This window comes from Haliaeetus albicilla, chromosome 26 (assembly GCF_947461875.1).
Source record: "Haliaeetus albicilla chromosome 26, bHalAlb1.1, whole genome shotgun sequence".
Classification (NCBI taxonomy): Eukaryota; Metazoa; Chordata; class Aves; order Accipitriformes; family Accipitridae; genus Haliaeetus; species Haliaeetus albicilla.
Window position 1 is genome coordinate 2,735,796 of NC_091508.1, and position 23,305 is coordinate 2,759,100.

At 42.7% G+C, this 23,305-nt stretch overlaps 1 protein-coding gene across 1 annotated transcript; it reads left to right on the plus strand.

The window, feature by feature from the left end:
- The first annotated feature begins 4,390 nt into the window (after positions 1-4,390).
- PM20D1 (peptidase M20 domain containing 1) lies at positions 4,391-17,045 on the plus strand. Its single transcript, XM_069770947.1, has 13 exons — positions 4,391-4,636; positions 6,055-6,141; positions 6,745-6,977; positions 8,421-8,507; positions 9,308-9,441; positions 9,882-10,001; positions 10,775-10,850; positions 11,084-11,145; positions 11,396-11,474; positions 12,545-12,616; positions 13,498-13,666; positions 14,380-14,479; positions 15,312-17,045. Exons 1-13 carry the CDS (start codon positions 4,429-4,431, stop codon positions 15,439-15,441), a joined length of 1,557 nt encoding a protein of 518 aa, XP_069627048.1. The 5' UTR covers positions 4,391-4,428; the 3' UTR covers positions 15,442-17,045.
- Positions 17,046-23,305: the final 6,260 nt, after the last annotated feature.

Here is a 23,305-nt window from a genome sequence, read left to right on the forward strand (position 1 = left end):
TTAGATGGGAAGTCCCCTGTGCCACTGCCAGGCAAACTGCTAGCAACAGTAAAGCTTTGAAAAGTTAGACTCAAAAATTATTTAAAATCCCTGTCATGAGGAGCTCTGGCAGGCACCTGGAGGAAGGAGCAGCTAGGTTACCCCACAGGGGAATCCTTTAATCCATTTTGGGCCACATAGCTCAGGTTCACAGTCAGACCTGTGGTCTCTATGCCCTGGGATAAACTTGAAGAACCAGGTTTAGCTCAAGCCCAAAAGAAGGGTCACTGCTTAAGTTTTTCAGCACAGACTTTCTTAATGCTGAAGTGATCTGCACCCACTGAACCCAGGTCCCTGGGAGGAGATCTGTTCCAATGCTGGCCTTCCCCATGCGATCCATGCACAGCTGGAAGCAGAGCAACCTCCCCACCACCAGCTTTCCATTGTGGAGGAGGGCTGGGAAGGGTTGGAGTTTCTGGTGGCGTTTCTCTCTGCGGTTGAATGACTGCTGAGCTGCGCTGCTGGGTTTGTGCCACAGTATCAGCCCTAACCCAGCGTGCCTTGTGTGCCCTTTAGGAGATGTTTGGAAGCATGTTCCACTCAGAGACCCAGACAGCTCTGTGAGCACACAGAGAGCGTCAGCACGCGGGCAAACCCTCCCGAACAGACTCTGCTCTCCCATCCCTTCGTGAAGAGCTGCACTTCTACCTGGGGATACAATAAGTTTGCAAAGCAAGGGGCCATCGTGCCTCTTGAACTGATAAATTCCTCCCTCCTTCCTGGTCTGCTTCTGGTATTCAGAGCAATGGACTCTGGAGCAGGCAACAGAAATCTACGGAAGCTGGAACTCAGGAAATGCCATCTCATTAATTACAGAAGAGAAGCAAGTTTATTCGGAGGCAGGTGCCTTAACACATGGGACGATTAGTCATTATTGCCAAGTGCTCTCCTTTGTCTCACACAATCGCACCCTTCTGCCCACATAGGCATTACGTAATTCAGGCATCCCCCCTCTTTCTTTTCCCTCCTCCCTCTTTTCCTGATGAAGTGAAATACAAGCAAATATCAAGAGCCTCTCACGGCCTTGATTCACGAGCAAAAGCAACTCTTGCAAGGTGCAGCGATGCAGCTCTGTAAGGCAATGTTGTTCTAAAACGTGCACTGACCTTCGGGGCATCTGCGCAGTAAGTGCAGACCCCTGAATTTCCCTGCGTGTCTGTGTAGCACCACTTCTGCCTTTCCTGTGACCCCTCTTCTATCACCCCCTGCACTGCTGCCTTTGTGATCCAGCGTCCCAGAAACCACTGCCTCAAACCAATGCTGTATTTCTGATACCCCGAAGACGTTGGTACTATCTCTCAGTAGGCTACTTTCTGGATTACATTTTTCTTTTCTTACTAATAGGACTAGCTTGTAACCAGAAATAAGAATTCCTTGTTCCTTTGTGTTACATGCACATATTGTCCTGCCTGTCCAGTGGGTTGAGTGTGTGTTCAAAAGACCCAGGGTCCAGTTCAAATCCCCTCTGAAGTTTTTTAGGGATCTTTCTACTGACTGAATGGCGCTTCAGATAAGGCTCTTAGACTGTGAAAGGCATGAAAGCATTAATCCCAGGGCATTCTGACTCTTCCCATCTTCTTGTTGACTGGAACAACTAAAAGATTTAGACTATAACATGGATGAGTGCTTTGGGGAAAGATGTTTTTCCCAAATCATTTTGATCACAAGTAGCAAATTCTAGGGAAAGGGAAGGAAGCCCTTTCTGCACACTTTTCATGATGCCATCGATCCAGAGCAGTAAAACTGAAATTTGAGTGTATTTTATGCCTGCAGCTAAGGAACAGCCCACGTGACACCCTGTGCTATGCAGGGCTTCTGGTGACAAGCTCTCAAATGGTCACTTGTGCAGCAAAAGAAAACTCTTGTATAGTATGTGATATTTCCATAACAATTCTTTACTACATGTTTGATGATTTTCACTAAAATTCACCCCAGACTGATGCTACCAGGACCATCTACCTCTCAGGCAAACAAGCTTGCCTCACTAACCCAGAGACAGACAGCTGAGATCTTAATAATTTCTAAAAATCTGACATTCTTTTATATTTGAGTGATGCTAATAACAACTGCTATTTTAGTTTCCTTTTCCGATGCCTTCCGTTCTTACCCGGTGCTGATGTTGTGACAGTAATGACAAGATGACAATATTTCTTCAGTGCATTTCAACCTCAAATATGGCTTTTACGAAAATAAGGTTATAAAAAAATAAGATAAAGACACATACTGGTATGCCTTCAATTGCAATGAAAACAATTTCTTTTGTTTGAATTTCAAGTCTTCCTACAAAGTATTTCCAGCACTGGGATAAAATGCAAGAGTCAACAAGAAAAACAGAACAGTAATGGAAGTAAAAGTGAACAGTCTGTTATCTTTCCATGAATGCAAAAAATAAAGAGTGGCCTTAATAATGAAAGTAGATTATATTTTTAAAAGTTATTTCTATTTTATTACTCTAAGATATTAAAAATATTAGCAAGCTTTAATGTACAGTTTTGAAGTACATATTCATTATTGAGCTGATTCACTAGCAGATTGCTAGGAGGCTTTCTGGGGAGAGAAAGTGGGGCTTTCCTACAGCTCCCAGATGTCTCATTTTTAAGGAAAATAGAGCTTCATGAACCATCACAGCTAGACAACCATTAAAGGAAACAACATCAGGACCCTGCCAGTTTGGTTTTATGTAACACCTCATTAACTAAGTCACCATTTCTCTACCTCAGTTTCTGATTATGTGGTGCAGGAGAGAGTAATAAAACCAAAGGAGGTTAGTTTCCAAAAGGAAAAACCCACTAACTAATGGTTATTACTTATTTTAATCTTAGACAGCAGTGATTTTTCCAGAACCATGTATAGCTTGTTCTATAAGGTAAAATCAAGAGATTAATTCTCTTAAATTATCTTTGAGGGTGATTACTCATGGTCTTTTGTTACTGCCTGAGTGCTTCTTTTACTTGCTCATTTGAAAAAAGCAACAAAGAAATTGGTGCAATGGAACAAGAAACTATCCTACAGTAGCTAATCAGTATTTCTGTATCTCTGAGGTGGCATCATGTTAAATGAGGAAAATTCCAATTTCCAGTTCTTCATTCAGGGTTAATTACAGCAGGCTGATTTCACAGTCTCAGGGGCCAACAGGCCAAACGCAGGAAGCCTCAGAGCAACAGACCTTGTATAAAAATAGACTGTATTTCTTGAAGTTCCTACAAGCATAATGGATGGGATGTCAAGAGAGACGGCTTGAAAGTAGCAGCAGTGACTATATGCTCTCCGATTCTGATGACCCAGGAAGAAGAATACCTCATTTCTGCAGCCATGGGCCAATTCTGGCAATAAATGTAACATCAGTGGGCAAATGGCATTGCTGGAGGCCAGCTCAAAGTCTTAATTTCCAAGTGCCCAGGCAAGAGAATTAGGGAAGCTCAAATTCACGCTGGGGTAGAAAAGTTTTAATTTCCAGTGTCCCTTTATTGCTCTTAAAGTAACAGTGATGTTGATGTGTAATGGCTCTGAAGCCTTACTTGATAAATGCATGATGTATAACCAGCTCAGAAATGTTTGTAATTTATTTAATTTAATATTGGTTTTGTTCTTTTTTGATAATAAAGAATGTGTGAACAATCATCCGCTGCTTCTGCTGATTCGAGAGCAGGCTTTCCATGGCAGCTCCCATCCAGTATCAAGCATCTCGGGACAGTTTATGCCATGGGAAGATGGGATAAATCTTCAAATTCAGTACAAGACAGCTGTAAAGAAGGGAAGAACAGTTTTTCCATCGTGCTCCCTGGTGAAACCAGGCAAGAAGCAATGCATTTTGAAAGCCAGGCCGATTTAAACCCTGTCAGGAGTGGGGCTGGCACACCCGAGGGCACACCACCGTGCCCGACTCAGGCCCGTCCCTCGGCCTGGTCCTCACCAGCATCCTCCTCCCCAACTTGGGGCTCTCACTGAACCTGGAGGTGGTTATTCCCCATGCGCGTCCCTTTTCCCTCCAAGGGCCCCCGCATTTTGAGAGCAGCATCCTGAGTCCCAGCGCTCTTGGCCTTCCAGCGGGCTCCAGGCCCAAGCCAGGGTGAGGGGACATTCCCATTATTGCCTGCTGTTGTGGGTACCAGACACAGTTCGCCACAGCTCCTAAACGTCCCCTCGAGATAAGGAACATGCGATTTCACGGAGAGAGAGAACCGAAGCGCCCACCCACCTTCCCGCCCGCCGCCATTTCGAACGTGCCTCGGCGCAGAACTACAACTCCCGTGAGCACTCGCGGTGGGGGGCGGGCTCAAGCCGCCCATTGGCCACCCTCTCGGGCAGGTGCGTGACGATTGGCGTTCGGCTACGCCCGTCCGTTCCTCAGCGGGGCGGGCGGCAGCGGCGGCCCGAAGTCCGCCGGGGATGGCGGGCGGGAGCGGGCGGCGGTGGCGGGTGGCGGCGTGGGCCGCGGGCCTGGGGCTGTGCGCGGTGTTGCTGGCGCTGGTGGCCGCCGTGCTGCTCCGCGCTTACCTCCTGCGCTCCCCGGCGATCCCGCGGCTGTGGGCGAGGCGCGGCGGCACCGTCTCCTTCAGTGCCGGCGAGAGGCTGGAGCTCAAGGAGGCGCTCCGAGGTGAGGGGGCCCGGCGGGCCACCCTGGCTGGCCCCGTTCTACCGGCCCACCGAGCCTCCTCGGGGGCCTGCAGCCTGTGTGCCCCTCTCCCAGCCCCGGGTCAGGGGTTGTTGTCGGCCCCCTGTTTCCCCGGCGTCGCGGCTGGGCCGTCCCGAGCTCGCCCTGGGGCTTATGGTGGCCCTCTGGCAGGGAGAGAGGTCGGCGTCAGGGGGCCGGCCGTGGGGCACGGGTGGGAACGAGGACGCCACTGAAGAGGGACGCTTCCTCAGGTGCTTTCCCCTTGGAGGAAACCGGTTGTTTGTTCTCCTAAAGCCAGCTTTCTTCCTGTGTTGATTTTCTTCAGTGTTTCCCTCTCACACCCGCAGAAGGCTCCAGGCACCTCGTGACTGCGTTTGCTAGGCGTCTTTTTGTCCACTGGATAAATCATTGTCAGGTTGTTTTTTCTTTCTTGCTGACTGAAACCTTGCACACTGCTTCACTGCAGGCAGCCTGTCTGTAACAAGGGTGTGTTTGTGCTCTCTGACATAGTCTTCTGCAGAAGCCTTTGAGGCTATTTGGATCTCATGAGGTTGGCAGTTTGCAGGAAACCACAATCTGGCATAAAGCAATAGTCCTGGACTGTTCAAGTAGGAGTTGGGTTCTTGTAAATCTCATACGTTGCTGGCGTGTAAGATTTATTGCCTAGAAAATTGTGTTTACATACTTTTTTAATGGGAAAATGCAGGGATACAAAAGATATTTATTTTTGTGTTTCTTCTTGAATAACACGACCTTGAAAAGAATTTGTAACCTCACTTGACAGATAGTGTTAGGAAAGGCAGCTGTGATTGGGACTAAGTTATACCAGTGTTTTGCATGACAGTCGCTGGATGTTGGAGAGCAGCCTTGTCTGACCCTGTTTAAATTACAGAGCAGACTAGAAGGACCAACAAAAGACTTGTCTATTTATATGTCTTAATAGGTTGGAGCAGTATGAAAGAAGGTGTTATAAACAATCTTGCCATCACAACCTTGACTTACTATTGAAAAAGAACCTTGAACTGCCAACTAAGCTGCCTGCTTAGCTGCCAGAAGTTTATGACTATGAGGAATCAGGTCACCTGAGCAAAATGCAGCTCCTTCTGGACAGTAGCATTTCTAACAATATCATTCAACACTTTAGGCTTAAAAATGGAGTTGAAGTATCTAGAGGAATACCTTGGCTGAAACTGGGAGGAAATACCGGTGTGCTGCACGCGCACAGCTCAGCTGGAATACATCAGTCTTTTTGGATAGTGGCAGCTCTTGCTATCTGTGAAATAATCTTTAAAGCCTGGAAAATATTCAGGAACATAAATATTTTCCCTTTTGAAATGCAGTTCAAGTATTGTTTGACTGATTGCAGTGTCGAATGATTTCTGTTTTGTATTTCATTGAAGGTGCTATTAAAATCCCAACTGTTTCCGTATCTCCAGAGGACTTTAATACAACTGCCATGGCAGAATTTGGGAATTACATTCAGAAAGGTACTGAACTTTCATTCTTAGCAATCTCTGCTGCTCAATTGTATTTTTGTAAACAAATTGAAGAGAATATATGGTTCTTGAGTGTAATGGAACAGATTTTTATTTTGTTTTTTTCCTCAGGAAAGGACTGGCAAAATGGCATACATAAGTCACCTCTGCAACAGCGTACTTTGGTGTAGCAATGGCCAAAGCTAGAACAGACAAGGTTCCAATGTCTTTTTGCAGTGGTGGTTTTTGGTCCTCAAGCTGGTTAAATGACTTTGCCATTAAAAAGAAAAAAAAAAAAAGAGGAAGACTACCCCTGCTTCAGCCTACTTTTTTGGCAGTCCTGTCATTGCTACCTGCAAAACAGCTGCAGCACTGGTGAACAACAGTTCCTGGTTTTGCTTAGGAAAGTCTTAAATACAGAGTGAGGTGGATTGGTAGAAGTATGAGAACGAAGCTGCACATCTGCTTCCTGAAGGAAATTTGTTGTGGTCAGTCTTATTTACAGTGCTCCCATTGAGGCTAAAGAGGTGACTATTCTATGGAGTGTATAATGATAAAATCGGACGTTATTGTTAATTTTTCTTTTTCACTTGTTTTTAATTTTTTTCTTAACAGTCTTCCCGGCTGTATTTTCTTCAAAGTTCATTCAACATGAAATTGTTGGGAAATACAGCCATCTCTTTACTGTTCAGGGTTCTAACCCTGAAATGATGCCCTATATGCTGCTTGCACACATGGATGTTGTGCCTGCTCCCCCAGAGGGCTGGGATTTCCCTCCTTTCTCAGCTGCAGAGCATGAAGGTTTCATCTATGGACGAGGAACGCTGGATAACAAAAACTCTGCCATAGTACGTCATCTTGGTAATATCATTTCAGAGAGATACAAAGCTTGAAAAAGGCAGATTGGAGGAATCTATTCTCTTTAAATTTACTATATTGTCTCTCTTGCCCCTCTTTAAATGCAGGATGTTAGTGATAAATGCCTAAGCCCTGCAGTTTTCTCCCAACTTTTCCTAGAGAAGAAGCGGAGTGTTCTTTTGTCACTGAAGAAAGCAGAGTTAAAGCTCTTGGAAGATACAGAAAAACATATTCACAGATGCAAATGTATTTGGTTAAATGACATATTTAAATTTGATGTCAAATGCTGTGTTTGAAATCAGGGATAGACCTTTTACTTTTTCCCAGGTGTCACACGGGCATTCAGAGCCAAACTTGGCCCTTTGAAAAGACTTGAGTTTCAAAATAAACAATGTTTATTTAATATTACAGTCAAATAACCTTGTATCTTTTATCTAGTCTGTGGCAGAACAAAGAGCTGTTGTACTAAGTACATTTGGGAGGAATAAAGTACAAAAAAGATTGATCTGTGAAGGATTTCTTATTTGGGAAAAGGTTGGTGGAAAAATTAATAAGGAAAACAGTCCTTTGTGACTTGCAAAGATTACTACCATGACAGCCCTGTATTTAAATTTAAACAGCTGTTTAGCAAACCAGTGTCACAGGTGCTGTGACTGCTTACTGTGGCATAGGCCATACTCCTATAAAGTTTATTCAGGTTGTTTAATCATCAATCTCAAAGCCTTGCAACTTAGAACTTTGTTTTGGTGCTTCCTTCTACTGTGAACTGCACAAGTAACTCCACAAACAGACAATAAAAATCAGCAATTTCAGTGAACACTGCAAAAATGGGTGCTGACAAGGTAGAAGCGATACAATTTCTCCTAATGTAAAAAATTAACTAGCTTAAGTTGAAAAAACAGGTGAGATGGAATAATATAGCGAATGGTAGATTTCATTTCTCATTCTTCAGATTAAGTTTCTCATTCTTCTGTTTCTGTCATCTTAGCATTTTTGTACAAAATATACTGCTCATTAAAATAAATGGATTTGGTAGCTCAAGTCAGAGCCAAACTGTGTGTAGGATAGGCAGTTTAAAGGAACAGTGAATTCCTTGGATAATTATAACTGTTGTGCTTCCTGTGCAGTTTGTCACTGACTTCATCAGTAGCAAGAACAAGCCTATACTGTATTTTGTGTATGTACACTGACACTGTGTAGCACACTAAGTCTTAAGCATTATTGATCAAAAAAACTGCAGCGTGTTTTCCAGAGAATACGAATATCATCAGTAGGAGCTGTAGAAATAAAAGCTTAACTGTGAACAGGACAAAGTCTCCTTAAAGGCTGTGGATGCATCACATTTCTTTCACGTTACATTGCATTCTTTTACATTTATTCTTCTTACTAACACACAAAAGTAGTACAATACATTCTGCTTTTTTTTTCTGCAGGGTATTCTGCAAGCTCTAGAATTTTTGCTGAAAAGACATTACAGACCACGCAGATCTTTCTATGTTGGTATTGGACATGATGAAGAGGTATTTTCTTTCATTTCATCAAAATAATGAGTTGCTTGCGTTGTTCGTGTATGTAGCAAGGCTTAATTTTTAAACACTGTTTAGCTAGAAAGTCTTTCCTGTTTTTCTTGGTTATGTGGGTAGATACTGTGTCAGGCATGTGGTGATAGTTATATATTGATTGTTTGGCTTTAAATTACATTGACAAAGGGTTTGGTGCGATGAGCAAAGGGAAGAGAACACAGTAGAATGTTAGTTCAAATTCTTTTCTGCATGGAAGGTGCAGCAGGAGTTGCGTTTTGGAGTATAGTACATGAAAACCTGGCTTAAGGTTTACACAGTTGTTCCAAATGATCAGGAAGAGCTAACAAAAATGTTCCACTTTTGTTGTGGGTATGCTCACTAGTAAAAGGTACAAAGACAGATGAGGTGGTTTTGTTTATTAGTTTTCAAAATATAAAGACAAAGAATTGTTAATAGTTAAAATGAATACCTCTTTAAAATGACTAATCTGTGGAGCTTAAAGCTCTGAGATACCATTGTGTCCAAGACCTAGTAGGATTCAAAGTAATGTTCGGTGACTTGTGAATGAGATCATTCCTCAGTGTGGATATAAATTCATCTGCTACTAGGCTGTTAACAATCTCCAATGAATTTTGCTAGGAAGAATCTTTTATTGACAGGTTGCTCTAGAGCTCTTCACTAGGGGATTTCTTGCATTCTTCGCACTGTAGCACTGATCACTGTCAACAGCAAGATGTTTTCCAGAATTCTTCCCAATGGCATAGCTTAATCTGATCAGTTCCTCTGGATTCTCACAGGTGTTTGGTCGGAAGGGAGCAATGAAGATTGCAGCTCTGTTGGAAGCTAGAGGAGTGAAACTCTCCTTCTTACTAGATGAGGGAAGCGCAATACTAGATGGCATCATTGCGGGCGTGAAGAAGCCAGTAGCTGTGTAAGAGAGAATGCAATTGACCATGATGAAAGTGATCCATTTTCAGTAATTAATTTGTGGGAAGTGACCTTGCTAATGTCAGTAAAATATGTTTTCAAGGCATGTGGCAGTGTTCGTGTTGCTAAAGCTACAGCAGTGGCAAAAAGTGCAAGCAAAGGACCTTCAGCATTTGCTTGCCATCCATCACAGCTGTGCTGACAAAAGCAGAATGTTCCACTTAGCCAGTGCAAGCATGTTAATTTTATGCTGTAGAGTCTGCTCACTGGAGAAGCAGCCAAGACATCAGTACTCCAAATATCTAAAGATTGTTAAGGATTTGTTGTTGCTGCTTCTCTGGTGTTTTTTATGATACTAAAAATAGGCAGAGTAGTTCATTTTACCTATAGTCTGTGCATGTGTTTGGAGTTGCATTAATGTTTTACTTATTTATCATTGACCAGAATTGCTGTCACAGAAAAGGGTTCATTAACACTGAACTTCACTGTGGAAAAAGAGCCAGGACATTCATCCTTTCCTCCTAAGGAGACAAGTATTGGCATTCTTGCAGCAGCGATGTCCAGGTGAGAGCTTCGCTGTCGTCTGACATCAAAGACAGTCAAGCAGACTCCTAAGTCACTGATACGTGACTTTCTTTTTTAATATTTGTATTTATAGTATTTTGCAATTCCCTTTATATATTTGAAATTGAAATTTGTAGCGCACTTTGAAGGGCAGAAATGCAATCCCCAGCAACGGGACAATTGCCAAGTGTCTGAAGTGTCTTTTCACTTCAACTGTTCCTAGTGTCAGTTGATTCTTTACAACCAAGACAATTGCTGCGTCATTATGTCTACCATAATTTTGTAGTGATAGAGATTGCTTTGACTGGGTTGCAGAATTTCTCTGGAATTTATTCTTGCACATACCTGCTACCTCTAGCTGGTAATTATCCAAGCCAGTAAACATGGTGTAAAGTCAGAATGTGACTGGGTGAATCTTCATTACCTCTCTGTGTAGGTATCAAATTGGCTAATAAATACATATTTTAGAAAAACTTAATATGTCCAGATATGAAGGAATTTGGTGTGATATTTTTCTAGATTTCCATGTATTCTTTACAAGAGTCAGGCTTTTGGATTTTTTCAGCTGTTCTTGAAAGAAAGCCTTTGCATGTGACTGGAATGCTCAGAAATCTGTCGTGGAGGTGTGCTCACAGATATACTTACCAGGAGAGGAAAGTGTGATTGCATCTCAAATACATGGATACATTTCAGAAATCAAATTCCTATCAACCTTCTGGAGCAATAATAGTCAGAGATTTTTTAAATTTCAAGTGTTGATTGCTTTGCTGTAGACTGGAGCAGAATCCCTTGCGCAATCTGTTTGGCCATGGACCAGAACTCAAGACTGTGGAGCACCTTGCATCAGAGGTGAGGAAAGAACTATGATTTCATTCTCAGATTTTCATGTTAGTAAGTGAAGAGTAACCCAGCATATGAATTTAGAGCATAGTTACGTAGTTCCTGGAAAGGAGAAGACTTGAGCTGGCCTTTCTCCCAGTTAACTGTTTCTGCTGGAATTGTTTCAACCATAGCCAAGTGACTACACTGTCTTCTTAAAAAACAGGAACTTTCTGATTTGTGGTTTTGTTTCTTCCACTTAGTTCAGGTTTCCTCTCAATCTCATCATGAGCAATCTATGGCTGTTTTCACCTATTGTCAGCAGGTAAGAAAATACATCCTTGATGACCATTCCCAGCCTCTCGCCCTTAAAAGATTAAGACCACTGGCCATTTCTAGTCGTCCCAGGAAATCAGTTATACCATTTCATAGTTTAGACAATGTCACTGCTTTACCATTAATAATCACTTTGTTAATTGAATAGGCCATCATTCAGCTTATTGCCTATGTAATTGTGGTGCTTATGTTTTATCAATATTACTATTTCTGAAATTTTTTTTTTTCTTTTTTGTAAGAGTTCTTGCCTGGAAACCTTCCACCAATGCCTTGATTCGAACTACTACAGCAGTCACGATGTTTAATGCAGGGATCAAGGTAGCTTCATTTTGATTTTTCTCCATGTAGTATGATGAGACAATTAGGATGTTTGCTTTCCAGCTATTTATATCCAGTTATGAGATGAGTACAGGCCCTGGTGTTAGACCCTGTGTGGTGTCACCACCAGTCTCATTTTTACTTTAGATTTTGGGTTTAGCTACAGTTGAAAACTTTCAGAAGTATCTGATCTCTGTCACAAAAAGATCTCTCTAAACCAGTGTTAAGATTGTTTATATTTTAGGATGGACAAGAAAGAGAGTTTTCTGTGTAATCATACAAAGTATCAATGACAGTATTTGAAACTGTCACAGTTGTAAACACTTCCCTAGCCCAGATGGGGTCTTGCGTTTGTGAGCGCAAGTCTGGCATTTACCTTCATTCAAGTAACATTAGTGTGCACCTTGGACTGAGAGATAACAGGTTCTGGCTGATACAGCCGGATCTTGCCTTGATAAGGAGGTGTAGCTATCCAAAAATATTGTAGCCCTGGAAAATAAACAAGCTGTTTGGTGTGTCCCTGAAAAAAAATCTGTTACTGAAAAGCATCACTGGACAAGAAAACAAGATGCAGTGGCTGAACAGTGACACTGAGTGGCCAGGAGAGAAGTGACACCCTGGTTTCTTGTTTAACAAAATTATAAATACTCATTCTGTAGAAAAGAAGAGTTACGTGTGTTCAGTAACATCGTTTGTTAAGTGACTTACATACTTGGGGAAAAGTAATATGACAATGAGGTAAAAATATTGCTTAAAAAAACCAACAAACTTTCAGAGTTTGTCGATATAAAGTTTCTGAAGGGAGAGGGCTTATCTCAAGAAGAAAACTTCTATATAACAGCTAACTTCATTTTTGTTGAATTGATGAATATTTCTTTGTGTAGTTATCTGCATTATAGATGAGATTTATGGTATTTTAACACAGAATACAGAAAGAGATATCACACTTAGTGGAAATGGTGAAGCATTAGTCTGAGGCCTGGAGTTGTTTGAGCAGTTTATGAGTTTTCAGTTGGCATTTTAATCTGTTTTTAACTTCCTTTTAAATTTTCGTCCTTCATTTTTTCTAGATCAATGTCATCCCATCTTCTGCAAAAGCAACCGTGAACTTCCGGATCCACTCTGCAGAGAAGGCCACTGAGGTACTTACTGTACCCCCAGATGTGAGGCTGTTCTCCATCCCTTTCTGAGCAGAGTGGCACTGGGCCGTTTGTGGCAGCAGATCTGTTCTGTAAGAATACTCTTTTCGTCTCTCCCTGTATTCATACAAGCAGTAGAAGGGGAAGATTTGGGAATTGCTCCTTTATGGAGACTGTCAGAAACACAGCTTATCTAAGGTCTTTTCTTCTCCTTTGAGATGGCTTGCAAAGTGCATTGTTTACTATGGCTTCTTGAATGTGGAGCAGAGCAAGAGGCAGACCAAACTTGCAAGCGTGCCTTGCAGTTGGATCGAGCAGATTTCAGAAGTCTTTTTGTGCCAGAGAGCACATGGATCATATGTGATTATGGAATGGAAGCATTAACGTTTGTGACCTGTGAGAATATGGGAATCTTGCACGCTTCAGTAGGTATGACATACATGCCTGTCCAGCCAAGGACAGCTGTGAAACATTGTCAGTAAATAATATGTTCCCTTCCCAAGGCTTTGCTGAAAGTTTACCTCTCTGGAAGCTTTTTCTGGATTATTTACTTGGATGACCTAACTGCCAAGTAGGAGCAGGTTAACCACCTGCCTTTCAGGACTGAAGCAGTTCAGGAATACCTTGAGACAGTGATGTGCATCTGATTGCACTGGGGTTAAAAAAAATTAGCTTAAGTATCAGCCATCCACTGAGTAAGAGGAAGAGAGACTGCCACGCTGTTTCAGTCCTAACTATCCATCTGTGTTTGCAGCCACAGTTGGCAGATCATGGACAAATGTTTTCTGGAAAGTGGAACATTTGCTGATATCTAGAAGGGATGTGCTCTCTTTTTTTTTTTTTTTTTTTTTTTTGCTTATTTAATCTCTGTGTTTTACCCATAGGTACTAGAGATAGTTAGAAACACAGTTGCTGATGACAGAGTGAAGATTGATGTAGTAGAGGCCTTTGACCCACTCCCCATCAGTCCTTGGGATGACCAGACATTTGGAGTCCATATTTTTCAAAGAACCATTCTGGATACTTTCCCAGATGTTGACAGTGTAGTCCCAGGTAACAGCAAGCACATGATGATTATTGTTTCCTCTCCAGCTTCCGCCCTGCTTTTCTCTCCCCCATCCCCCAATATTGACTTGTTTCCATTTTCTGTGTACTTCTCCACCCCAGCTGTTAACTGCTGGAAACAGCTGTTTTTTCCTCTTTTTATTCCATTCCCTATTTATGTTTTAAAAGTTTTAATGTTGTTTTTTAGTAGTGGAAGTAAAAAAGCAAACAGGAAACTGACAGAAACAATGAGCCTTGAATTTGACTCTTTGCACATACAAAGGAATCTCTTCAGGGAAGAAAGGAATTGTGAGGGAGAGTAGGAGGTCTTCTTGCTTTAGCTCTTCTTTTATTGTTTTCATAGCTGGCAAAGCCATTGCTGCTTTTCTGTATTGTTCCTTATGATCCCAGCCCCTTCCCTTTCTCGCAGCTCCTTCTTAGTTCTGTACTGTTTGTTGGACTGCAGTTTTAAGGTTAAACTTTTGTGGAGGCTGAGTATCATGGCTGTTCTTAGAATGATTGAATTGTATGTTCAGCTCCTCCTGTTCATAGAGAGAATGTTCTTCCAGGATGTACCAATAAACTGTTTCCAGTGATTTTGCTTTTGTTGTAGCTAGAGGTTATATAGAACTGTTATCAGATGCCTTTCCTTTCTCCTGGGAAAAGTGTGGGTCATTAAATTGCTGCTTTCATGCAAAGTAAACCTGAGGTTTGTTTTCCAGGCACATGTATTGGAAACACAGACAGCAGGCATTTCACTAACGTCACAAATGCCATTTATCGATTTAACCCACTGCTCTTGAAATCAGATGATCTTCCCAGGTACTGTATTCTGGCTGCATGTGGGCAGCTTTTTGGGGTGGGGACAAAGAGAAAATCGATATGCGTTAGGCAGAAGAAGGAAACCCAACCTTGTATACCTTGGCGTGGTGGTGGTGTCGCCTCACATTCTGTTAGGCCACCCATTTCCTGCAGATTTGGGTGCTGCACAAATAGGGGATGGTAATTACACTGGGAGAGTGTTAGCCCTTACCCTTCTTTACTTCAAATGCTTGCAAGACCTCATTTAGGTGTCCCATTCGGTAGTACACCAATGCTGTGAAGCTAACTGGATCCTTTATATAGTGCAGCAGTGTGAAAGGTGTTGTTCTGGTGGTTGGCCTTGTTTAAGAGATTTATCTGTATGTTTGGACACATGCCCCTCTGAATTTATTTGCTCCTTAAAGCTGGCAGTTAGGTTTCCTGGAGCAAAGTGATAACAAAGAACATCATCATGCAAGGGACTGTTTGTTTATTTAGCATGTACTTGATTTGTCATTTTATTGAGGTGCAGATGATACAGGAGTAGAGTGTTCTTGTAACTGTATAGCACAGTGACATAAATGGCCAAGAAATGGGCAGAGAGCTGGAATACTGTTTTTTTCTTTTCCACATACACCATGGACTTAGTTGTTGTGCTCTAAGCCTTAGAATCATTAAATTTGGTTGGCCTAAGGAACAGACATTGCAGTTACAGTACAGTATTTGTTGTATATTGCTATATTTTTATGTTGTGCATTGCTTTATGAAGTGAACAGGGAAGTAAGGTGCTGGATATATGCAGGTGGGTCACAAATACACACTGGAATGAAAAACATTCTTCTTTTTCTTCCAGGATCCATGGGTTGAATGAGAGAATCTCAGTTGAGAATTATGAGAAACAGGTCGAGTTCCTCTTTCAGCTGATAAAGAACTGTGATACTGACAAGCTTCCGGAGCCTCACGCAAACTCCCACGAGCTGTGAGAAACACACCAGAGACAAGCAGCTACTAAGGTGGACTCTGGGATAGCAGGGGTCTGAACTCAGTTGTGTGTTGCATATTGAGCTGCGTCTGGAATTTGGGTTTTGTATATTGTCGTTTATGTACAGATGGAAAAACTGCTGGTTGCTGCTTTAGGCAAATTTACAGTTTGCTGGAAAGTGATAAGAAACTGGGCAAAATACAACAAATGACCCTGATTTCTGTTCTTCTCTGGTCTGACATGCAGCCATTAATCTGATGGTATTAATTCTTTCAGCGCTTTCTTTAAGCCTTTGAAATTGGTAGGCACTTAAAAATCTAAGCTATAATCAGCAGTCACTCACCTATCAGTAAAAGAGGTGAATCTTCCTATGTGTGCTTTTGACAAACTCATTTTATACAGTTAATTGATTTTTCACAAATGATGTCTCTGTCAAAAGCTCACGTGAAAGGCTTGTGACAGAGCATAGGTTTCATGTAATTGGTAGAGTTACACTAAGAGTTTGTTGCACTGCTGCTTGGTATGGGCTTCTTCCCCAGGCGATTCTCTCAACTGGCATCAACGGTGCTCTCAACCAGTGTCAGTGTTAACTTGATACTGCTAAGTTCTCCCATACATGCACTGATTTCTGTCTCTTTTTTAAAATACTGAGCTCCAGAAGTTCTAGCTATATTGCTTTAACTGATGTTGCCCTGATATCAAAGGTGCTGAAAACTTTTCCTCCTGTCTTCTCAGTGACTTTTTTCTTTTTCCCCTCTCTCAATCTTACTTATGGCCCAGGGTATGTTGTGCAGCTGAGTGTCAGAATAAGGAATTGCAGCTTTAAATAAGAAACTAAATCAGTGTTGTCTGCTCATATATATTCTCTTTTCACTGAATCAGTTTCTGTAGTGGATGTTTCTCTTTTGCTTCTCTGAGAACTTGATTATGAAAGATAGCAAAGCCATTCAGTTTCTTCCAGTTCAGTGGGAGCAGAAAGTCTTTGTTCCTTCACTGCCTATGCAAGCAGTTTTCACTTTACTGCAGCACTTCTGTTGACTCAGCTCTTTGGGAATCCTAGTGTAGACAGGCCATGGATGTTGATTCTATTTCATCTTGCACTTCTTGCACTAGCATGCCTATCTTTGTTAGCACTAAAGGGTTAAGCATTCTTTTGGCCTTGATAGTCTCTTTACTTGGGTTTACTGTTATTAATTAAAGAAAGAAAGAATCAAGAACCAGATGTTAGCCAAAGTAAAAACTGGGTGAAAGCTGCTTTGTTATACTGACATGCAGACTGTGCTGCAGGTACTAGTCCAACTCCTCCTTTTGCACTGTTGCAGAGATATGTGTCTCTTTCAGAGTTTGAATTATACACTAGAATGGGTGGTTGTTCTGCTCTAAATTCATATTGTAAAATGTACTGGAATGTACAGGAAATACCCTGAAACGTATCTGGAAAAACAGCGATGGAACTGTGATTCCTATTCTTTCCGTTCACCATTCTCTTTATTTATTTGCAGTCTGATCTTATCAGTATGGCCAATGGGCTAAAACTGTATCAATCTACTAAATAATTGAAACCAGATCAGCATTTTAATCTAATAAAACAAGGCATGCAGATTCTTTTCTGGTTATTATTTAGTCTTTTTATGTAACTGTATAATTGCAGTGAAGTCACTTCCACACCTGATTCTACACTAGAGCAAGTCATAAAGTTTCCATCAAAACAAATCCACATATTTTCCTGCCTGCTTTAATCTTTGCACCCTCCCTGGTGCTCCCGTTTCTATACAAAATTAGCTAACTCTGTTTGTGCATTGCTGGGTAGTAAATAGCTTGCATCTTTTACGGTTTATTGCTTTTTGTCTGTGTGCCCTAACGTCATTAATTTGTTTAGCCGCATGTCTATGGCTCTTTTGTGAAGGTGTCATTCCTCTTGCAAACTCCTGTTGCAGACACAGCAAAAGTGATGTGTCAGGATATAGCACAGAATAAAATACATTCCCGGGAGTGGGAGGTGGAGGAAAGTTTTGTTTGTTTTTTCTCTGGCAAATCTCTGTAAAGACGACTGAGTCTAAAGCCTTCACTTTGACTATGGCAGTATGGGGTCAATATTGTTTGACATCTTCATTAATGACCTGGGTAATAGGACAGTGCATCCTCAGCAAATTTGCAGATGATGCAAAACTGGGAGGAATGGTTGACTCACCCAGTGGTTGTGCTGCCATTCAGAGAGACCATGACGGGCTGGAGAAATGGGAAAACAGGACCCTCGTGAAGTTCACCAAAGGGAAGTGCAAAGTCCTGCACCTGGGGAGGGATAACCCCATGCTGGGGACTGGCTGGCTGAAAGGCAGCTTTGCAGAGAAGGTCAGAGAGGTCCTTCGTGTCGTCGTTGAACACGAGCCAGTAACGTGCCTTGGAGGCAAAGAAGCCCAACAGCATCCTGGGTGTAAAAATTAGATGATGTCCTGAGATCCCTTCCAGTCTCAACTGTTCTGTGATTCTGTTGTAGGACACAGGTTGCCAAAATCCTAACTTGGGTCATGCTGTTGTGCCATGAAGGCAGTGTTGTGGAAGGCGGGATTTGTTGCCTCTTGTAATAACAAATGGGTCCTAAAGACATAAAGCATCCCTTATATTTTGTAATCTCCTGTCCCCAACCAAAAATCACTCATCTCTGTGTTTTGGTGAGGATTGTTTCTTTAATGAACATTCATCTGAAGATTCATTTTGCTGCTGAAGGAAATGTGAAAGGCAAACAGTGCTGGGAAGACAGGGTTGGTTTTGGCCCGTACTGTGCAAATGTGTGCTGTGAGGTTTCGCTAATGCAGCTTGTTGCAGAGCCTCATTAAGTGCTGCTCATCAGCCAGTGCTGAAATCATGCAGTTCCTCTGCATTGAGTAAATGTTCAGAGCTTTACTGCAACCTGAAGCCACTAAACTGAAGTGCTTTAAACAGACTGTATCTTGCAGGATGCAATGGTGAAAAAGCACATTTCTCATCTCTGCCCATTTTTCCAGTCACTTCTGATAATTGTCTGTGCTTTTTTCTGTGCAGCAGCTTTGCCCTTCGTATTCTTAAGTCTCCTTATTTTATCATATTAGCTGCCATGTCACGCTTATCTGGCACAATTCTGAAGGGTTGCACAACGGTTTGGTATCTGCACACGTCTCCTGACAGAAGAGTTTTCTTTCCGCCATGTTTTACTGCTCCCATGAGATGTTTTCAGAGAATGTCTCTCATCTTGAGTGGTATTTGAAATCTTAGTGTCATCATGTAAATAACAGCGTAAGGATGGTGCGCTGGGCTTTCCTGTTAAGATCGTATACAACTTCGCATTGTATGAGTAGTTACTTGATAATGCCAAGTATGTCATGAAAACACAAGATTAATAGCTCTGTTAGCTTTTTTTTTTTAATGAGTCACTGTGCTCTCAGCATGCACAGCAATTACTTCTGATTCATCAAAGAAGGAAAAGCCTGATTTTCTGCTCTGAAGGCACATAACTTGGTGTCATACCTAATGGGGTTTTGAATGGTGTTTGTATTAGTCCAATTCCAGTGTGTTAACATGTTCCTGTGTTATATCCATAGCAAATTCCTTTCTTCCCCTGCTTTGTAGCCAAGTCTACAAAGCTGCCATTCTTCTGACAACAGTTACTCAAAGTAACATGTCTGTAGTTGTCCAGCTGTAGCAGCCTGCTTGCTAGCAGACCACCTGATTTAGGGTCATGGCGGGCCTGCCACACGATGGAGAAAAGGTCACATTCCACACCTGCATTTCCTAAAGAAAGCTCTGTTGCTGGCCTCTATTTAAAAGCTCTTGGTTTATTTTCAGACCTGAGTGACCATGGAGAGTTCAGGCACGGAGCTGGAGGAGAATGCAGGAACAAGGTGTTTACAAAGTTGTTTCCTCCAGCCTTGTGTTTGACACTTGCATTCTTGGCTCCTCTTCTGCCATTTTGTTTAATATTTCATGGAGCTGGTGAAATCCATTTTCTCAAGCAGGTGCTGTGAAAACTTCCCTGCTCAGCTCAGCCCATGCCACCAAGCCCTAGTCTTACTAGTGCTGTAGAGCAAGACATCCACTGAGGAATGTGGAGACCGCCCAGTCAGCCTGCAGTGTCCTTTGCTATTACAGAAGCAATCCTCACCTGTAGCTCAGCCTGTGCCCCTGACCTTCAGTGGTCTTCAGTTCCACCTGCTGCTGCCTTGTTGAACCCTGCATGGATTCTTGCCAGTGCATTCAGTCCTCATCCGCAGCTCCTATGCAGAGCTTGCTAGCACCCTGAAAATTTTGCAGACGTGTTTGTCATTTTAGTCCCCAAATTCTGGCTCTCGCAATAACCCTTTAAAGAAACTGCACTGCCATGACCTGTGAGGTCTCTAGTACAGCATTTGTAGTTGCATGGTAACATCTCTCAGTGCCCGTAGCAAGGCCTAGAGGTGTGCAGAAGTGCTGCTTGGAGAATTATTTTCCTTAATTGAACACCACAGTGTGAGGCTGTGTCTCATCTGAGTTGCCATGCAGGGGGCTTGGCTCTGCTTTCCGGTTCCACAGCTTCCCAGGGTAGCAGGGGCGGCAGAGATAAAGAGCTCAGCATGGTGAGGAAGGGAGTGACCTGCTTCACTCAGGAGAGATCACTCTGCCTGATTTAAGAGCTGTGATGGTGGGCCCCAGAGGAAGCTGCAGTCAGTTCTCGGCAGGAAGGAAAATGACCACATGGAAGGGTGGTTAATGCAGGGGGTAGGGGACAAAGGGTAAATGCTCTTTGTCACTGATGGATTTACCCAAGAGTTGGTCACGGCCTGGGCAGTGGAGTATGAGAAGCAACATGCAAGTCATGTAGCATATCCCAGGGGGCTTTTCACAGATCTTTTAATTTATATTTTTAATCCAACACAATTGTGTGGTTTATTGTAGCCCTGTAAATACGCAGATCGCTTGAACACTGTGCCTGATCTTGTACTAGAAAGGCAACCACATGGAGGGGCCTGGCTGCAGTTCAGCTGTTTAACAGAGTAACCAAAAAAAGTCCTTTTAGTTCATGGCAGTAATCCTCTGCTTGGTAACTGTGCTGACTGTGTGTCAGTGCTGAGGCTCTCTGCATGCTCTCTATTCAGTTACCACAGCTACATAGGTTATTTTTGTATATGTATGTGAATATTGTATGGTGAAGATGATTAGAAAAGGACAGCCGTGGATTACTATCACAGATTGATCCAATGGCCAGAGTAAGGGATATGAACTCCTCCAGAAAGCCCACAGGAGAAAACGTGAACTTTTTTTCCAAATTCTAACTCTTTTGGCTGTACTGCAGCCACTACATCTGATGTGCATATCTAAACTACCTTTAAACTTACTAGCTCACCTACTGGTCTTAGCCTAGCTTCAGTATAGGTCTGAGTTCAGCCTACTTGACAAGCTGTATAAGTACTCAGGAAGAATAATTATTATTTGCCCTGGAGCACTTTTATCCTTCCAAGTCCACTTGGATTTTTAAATGTTGTTACTACAGTACTGCCTAGTTGTATATAGACATCAGAAAAGGTTAATCCAACGTCCTCTTTGGGATTTTGGGAAGTGAGAGGTTCTTCATGGAGTAAGAAATAGGGCAGAGTTAAGAGGTGAATTTAATTTATACTTTTTTTTCATATCAGTCTCTGCTCTGATCAGCCTTGTGGTGTTAGTGCTTTCTTCGGCCTAATTTCTGAATATAAATGAATTCACAGCTTATATCCGGAACAAAGCAGAAATGTAAGGCATGTCCTCAATGCCTCTATGACAGGTGTCCATGCTATCGCTGGGTCAGCAGCTGCTGACACAGGAACCGCTGGCCTTGTGGAGCGCAGGAAGCGAGGACCTTTCAGCTCCTCTCTGCCAGATGCTCTCACATGGCAAAAAGCCCTAGGGATGTACCTGACTGAGGTTGACCTGTGTTTGTTGCAGCAGGCACAGCATGTGGGTGACACATGAACACAGTTGGGAGCGGTAGTCATTTGGACCTTGGAAAAAAGGATGGTGATGGTTTTGTTTGCTTCCAGGCTGGTAAAACAGAACTTCCGTAGTCTGCATTTCTTCTCCCACATCAGGACCAGATTAGGGTCAGCTTCTGACATTGTTGCCTGCCCCCATGAACTGCTTTGGTTCTGGACTGACATCTGTAGGGGTAAGTCGTTATCCGTAACCTATTCAGTCTTTGAGTTTGCCTGTTGAGATTCCTGGTTACAAGAAATTAAGAACTAGGTTCCCTCAGAATCCTTGGTCAAAGGCAGCTGGGACTCCATTCAATTCAGATCAGCATTTAGATCTGTGACAGATAGCAGTGGAGCTAGAACAGAGAGCAAATGGACTTCTCGGGACACTATCAGTTCTATGTTAGATGGGTTTTTGAGTGACTTTGGCTGAACCACTTTATTTTGCTGGATTCTTCTGTAAAAGGGGGAAAATCATCCTGTACACATGGTGGCCTCCTGGGCTATTACTGAGTGCTTGCCCAGAGCTGGACAGCTTGGTAGTGCTAAAGTCACGTGGCTGCTGTAAAACACATGGGCACAACATTCCATGATGTAGTGTAGCTCAGTGGTAAACTCTTTCCTTTCCAAGCATTTTGTTGCCTTTGGTACCTGCTACCCTGCAACTGGAAACCCATTTCCTGCCCTTTCATCCTCTGCCTTTCTGATCTCAGCGCGTCAACGTCGCTGGTGAGGATTTTATCTATTTCTGTTTTCTTGTCTCGGGTGGCTTTTGTCTCCGTGCTTCCACTTCCTGAGCGTGCAGCTGGCCGGACTGTTAATCAACAAGGTCACATTTTGGTGCACTTTGTTTTTAGGGGGGTGGGGGAAGAATGGTTGCTGCGGGGGAGATATGGATTTTCCAAGTAAGGAAGGAAAGATGAAGGCAGAAAGAGAGCCTTACAGACCAGGTTTATTTGGACAGAGGAAAATGGAGGCTAGGGTTGGAGGCAGGATTTGGAACTCCACTCCCAGCTTGAGTGTGGAACTGTGCTATGGCGTTAGTTAAGACATCATCTCTGTATGTCTCAAGATTTCCTTGATGTCTCTTTGCCGGTGTCACAGCAGGAGGTCCTGAGAATTAGTTACATGACTGCAGATGCTCCTCACCCCTTGAACTACTGGGTTCAAGTAGACTGTGTAGCAGCAGTTACATACAAAACCCAGTGCACTTTGCCAGTTACACAGTGAAAGCAGCACTCTGCTCACCTGCTCCAGAAATTCACCTTTCTTAGTAGAGACACATTTGCAAGGGTTTTTGTGCCTGAAAAATTAGAAGACCTAAGTGGATTTATCTGAGCTATCTTTGTGCTGCTTTATATAATTGTATATCCCGCTCTGCTTCAAATGTGCCAGTCATCCTTTTCTTCCAAAGCAACAAGTATTTCAGGAAAGAAAGCTCCCCATGCTCAATTTTTAATATGAGCAGAAAGAAATGAAGTAGCACAGCCCACATCTTCAGAGGGGACTCAATCACAGTGGGTCTCTTGCTGCCATTGACCACGACTACCTTCCTTTCCTTATTTTAAGAAATGAAGTCACCAGCTCTACTCACACTTGACTCAGTGTATCTGTGGGGGAATGCAGTTCCTGCGCTGCCCTCCCTCTTCCCCTCGCACGCATGCTTGTGTCACAGCGACCGTTATTGGCTCAAGACCTGTCTCCAAGGCATGGGGCTGGGGATCACGTAATCATTCTGGGTAATAACTTGCTGTTGACTGTTTCCTGGGAGGAAAGGAAAAGCAGGAAGGAAAAACAACTGGCCAAAAGTTCCAGTCATGCAAAAAAAGAAAAGAAAAAAAGGAAATAAAAGGAAAATGTGAATCAGAAGAGTTGGTTTCATTCAAGAATACAGAGTTCTACAGA

What these genes read in the sequence shown, in the direction of transcription:
- PM20D1 (XM_069770947.1), top strand. Translation starts at nt 4,429, where the DNA reads ATGGCGGGCGGGAGCGGGCGGCGGTGGCGGGTGGCGGCGTGGGCCGCG. An exon ending in ATAACAAAAACTCTGCCATA is followed by an intron (nt 6,978 to 8,420) that starts GTACGTCATCTT and finishes TTTTTTCTGCAG; the next exon opens with GGTATTCTGCAAGCTCTAGA. An exon ending in AAATCAGATGATCTTCCCAG is followed by an intron (nt 14,480 to 15,311) that starts GTACTGTATTCT and finishes TTTTTCTTCCAG; the next exon opens with GATCCATGGGTTGAATGAGA.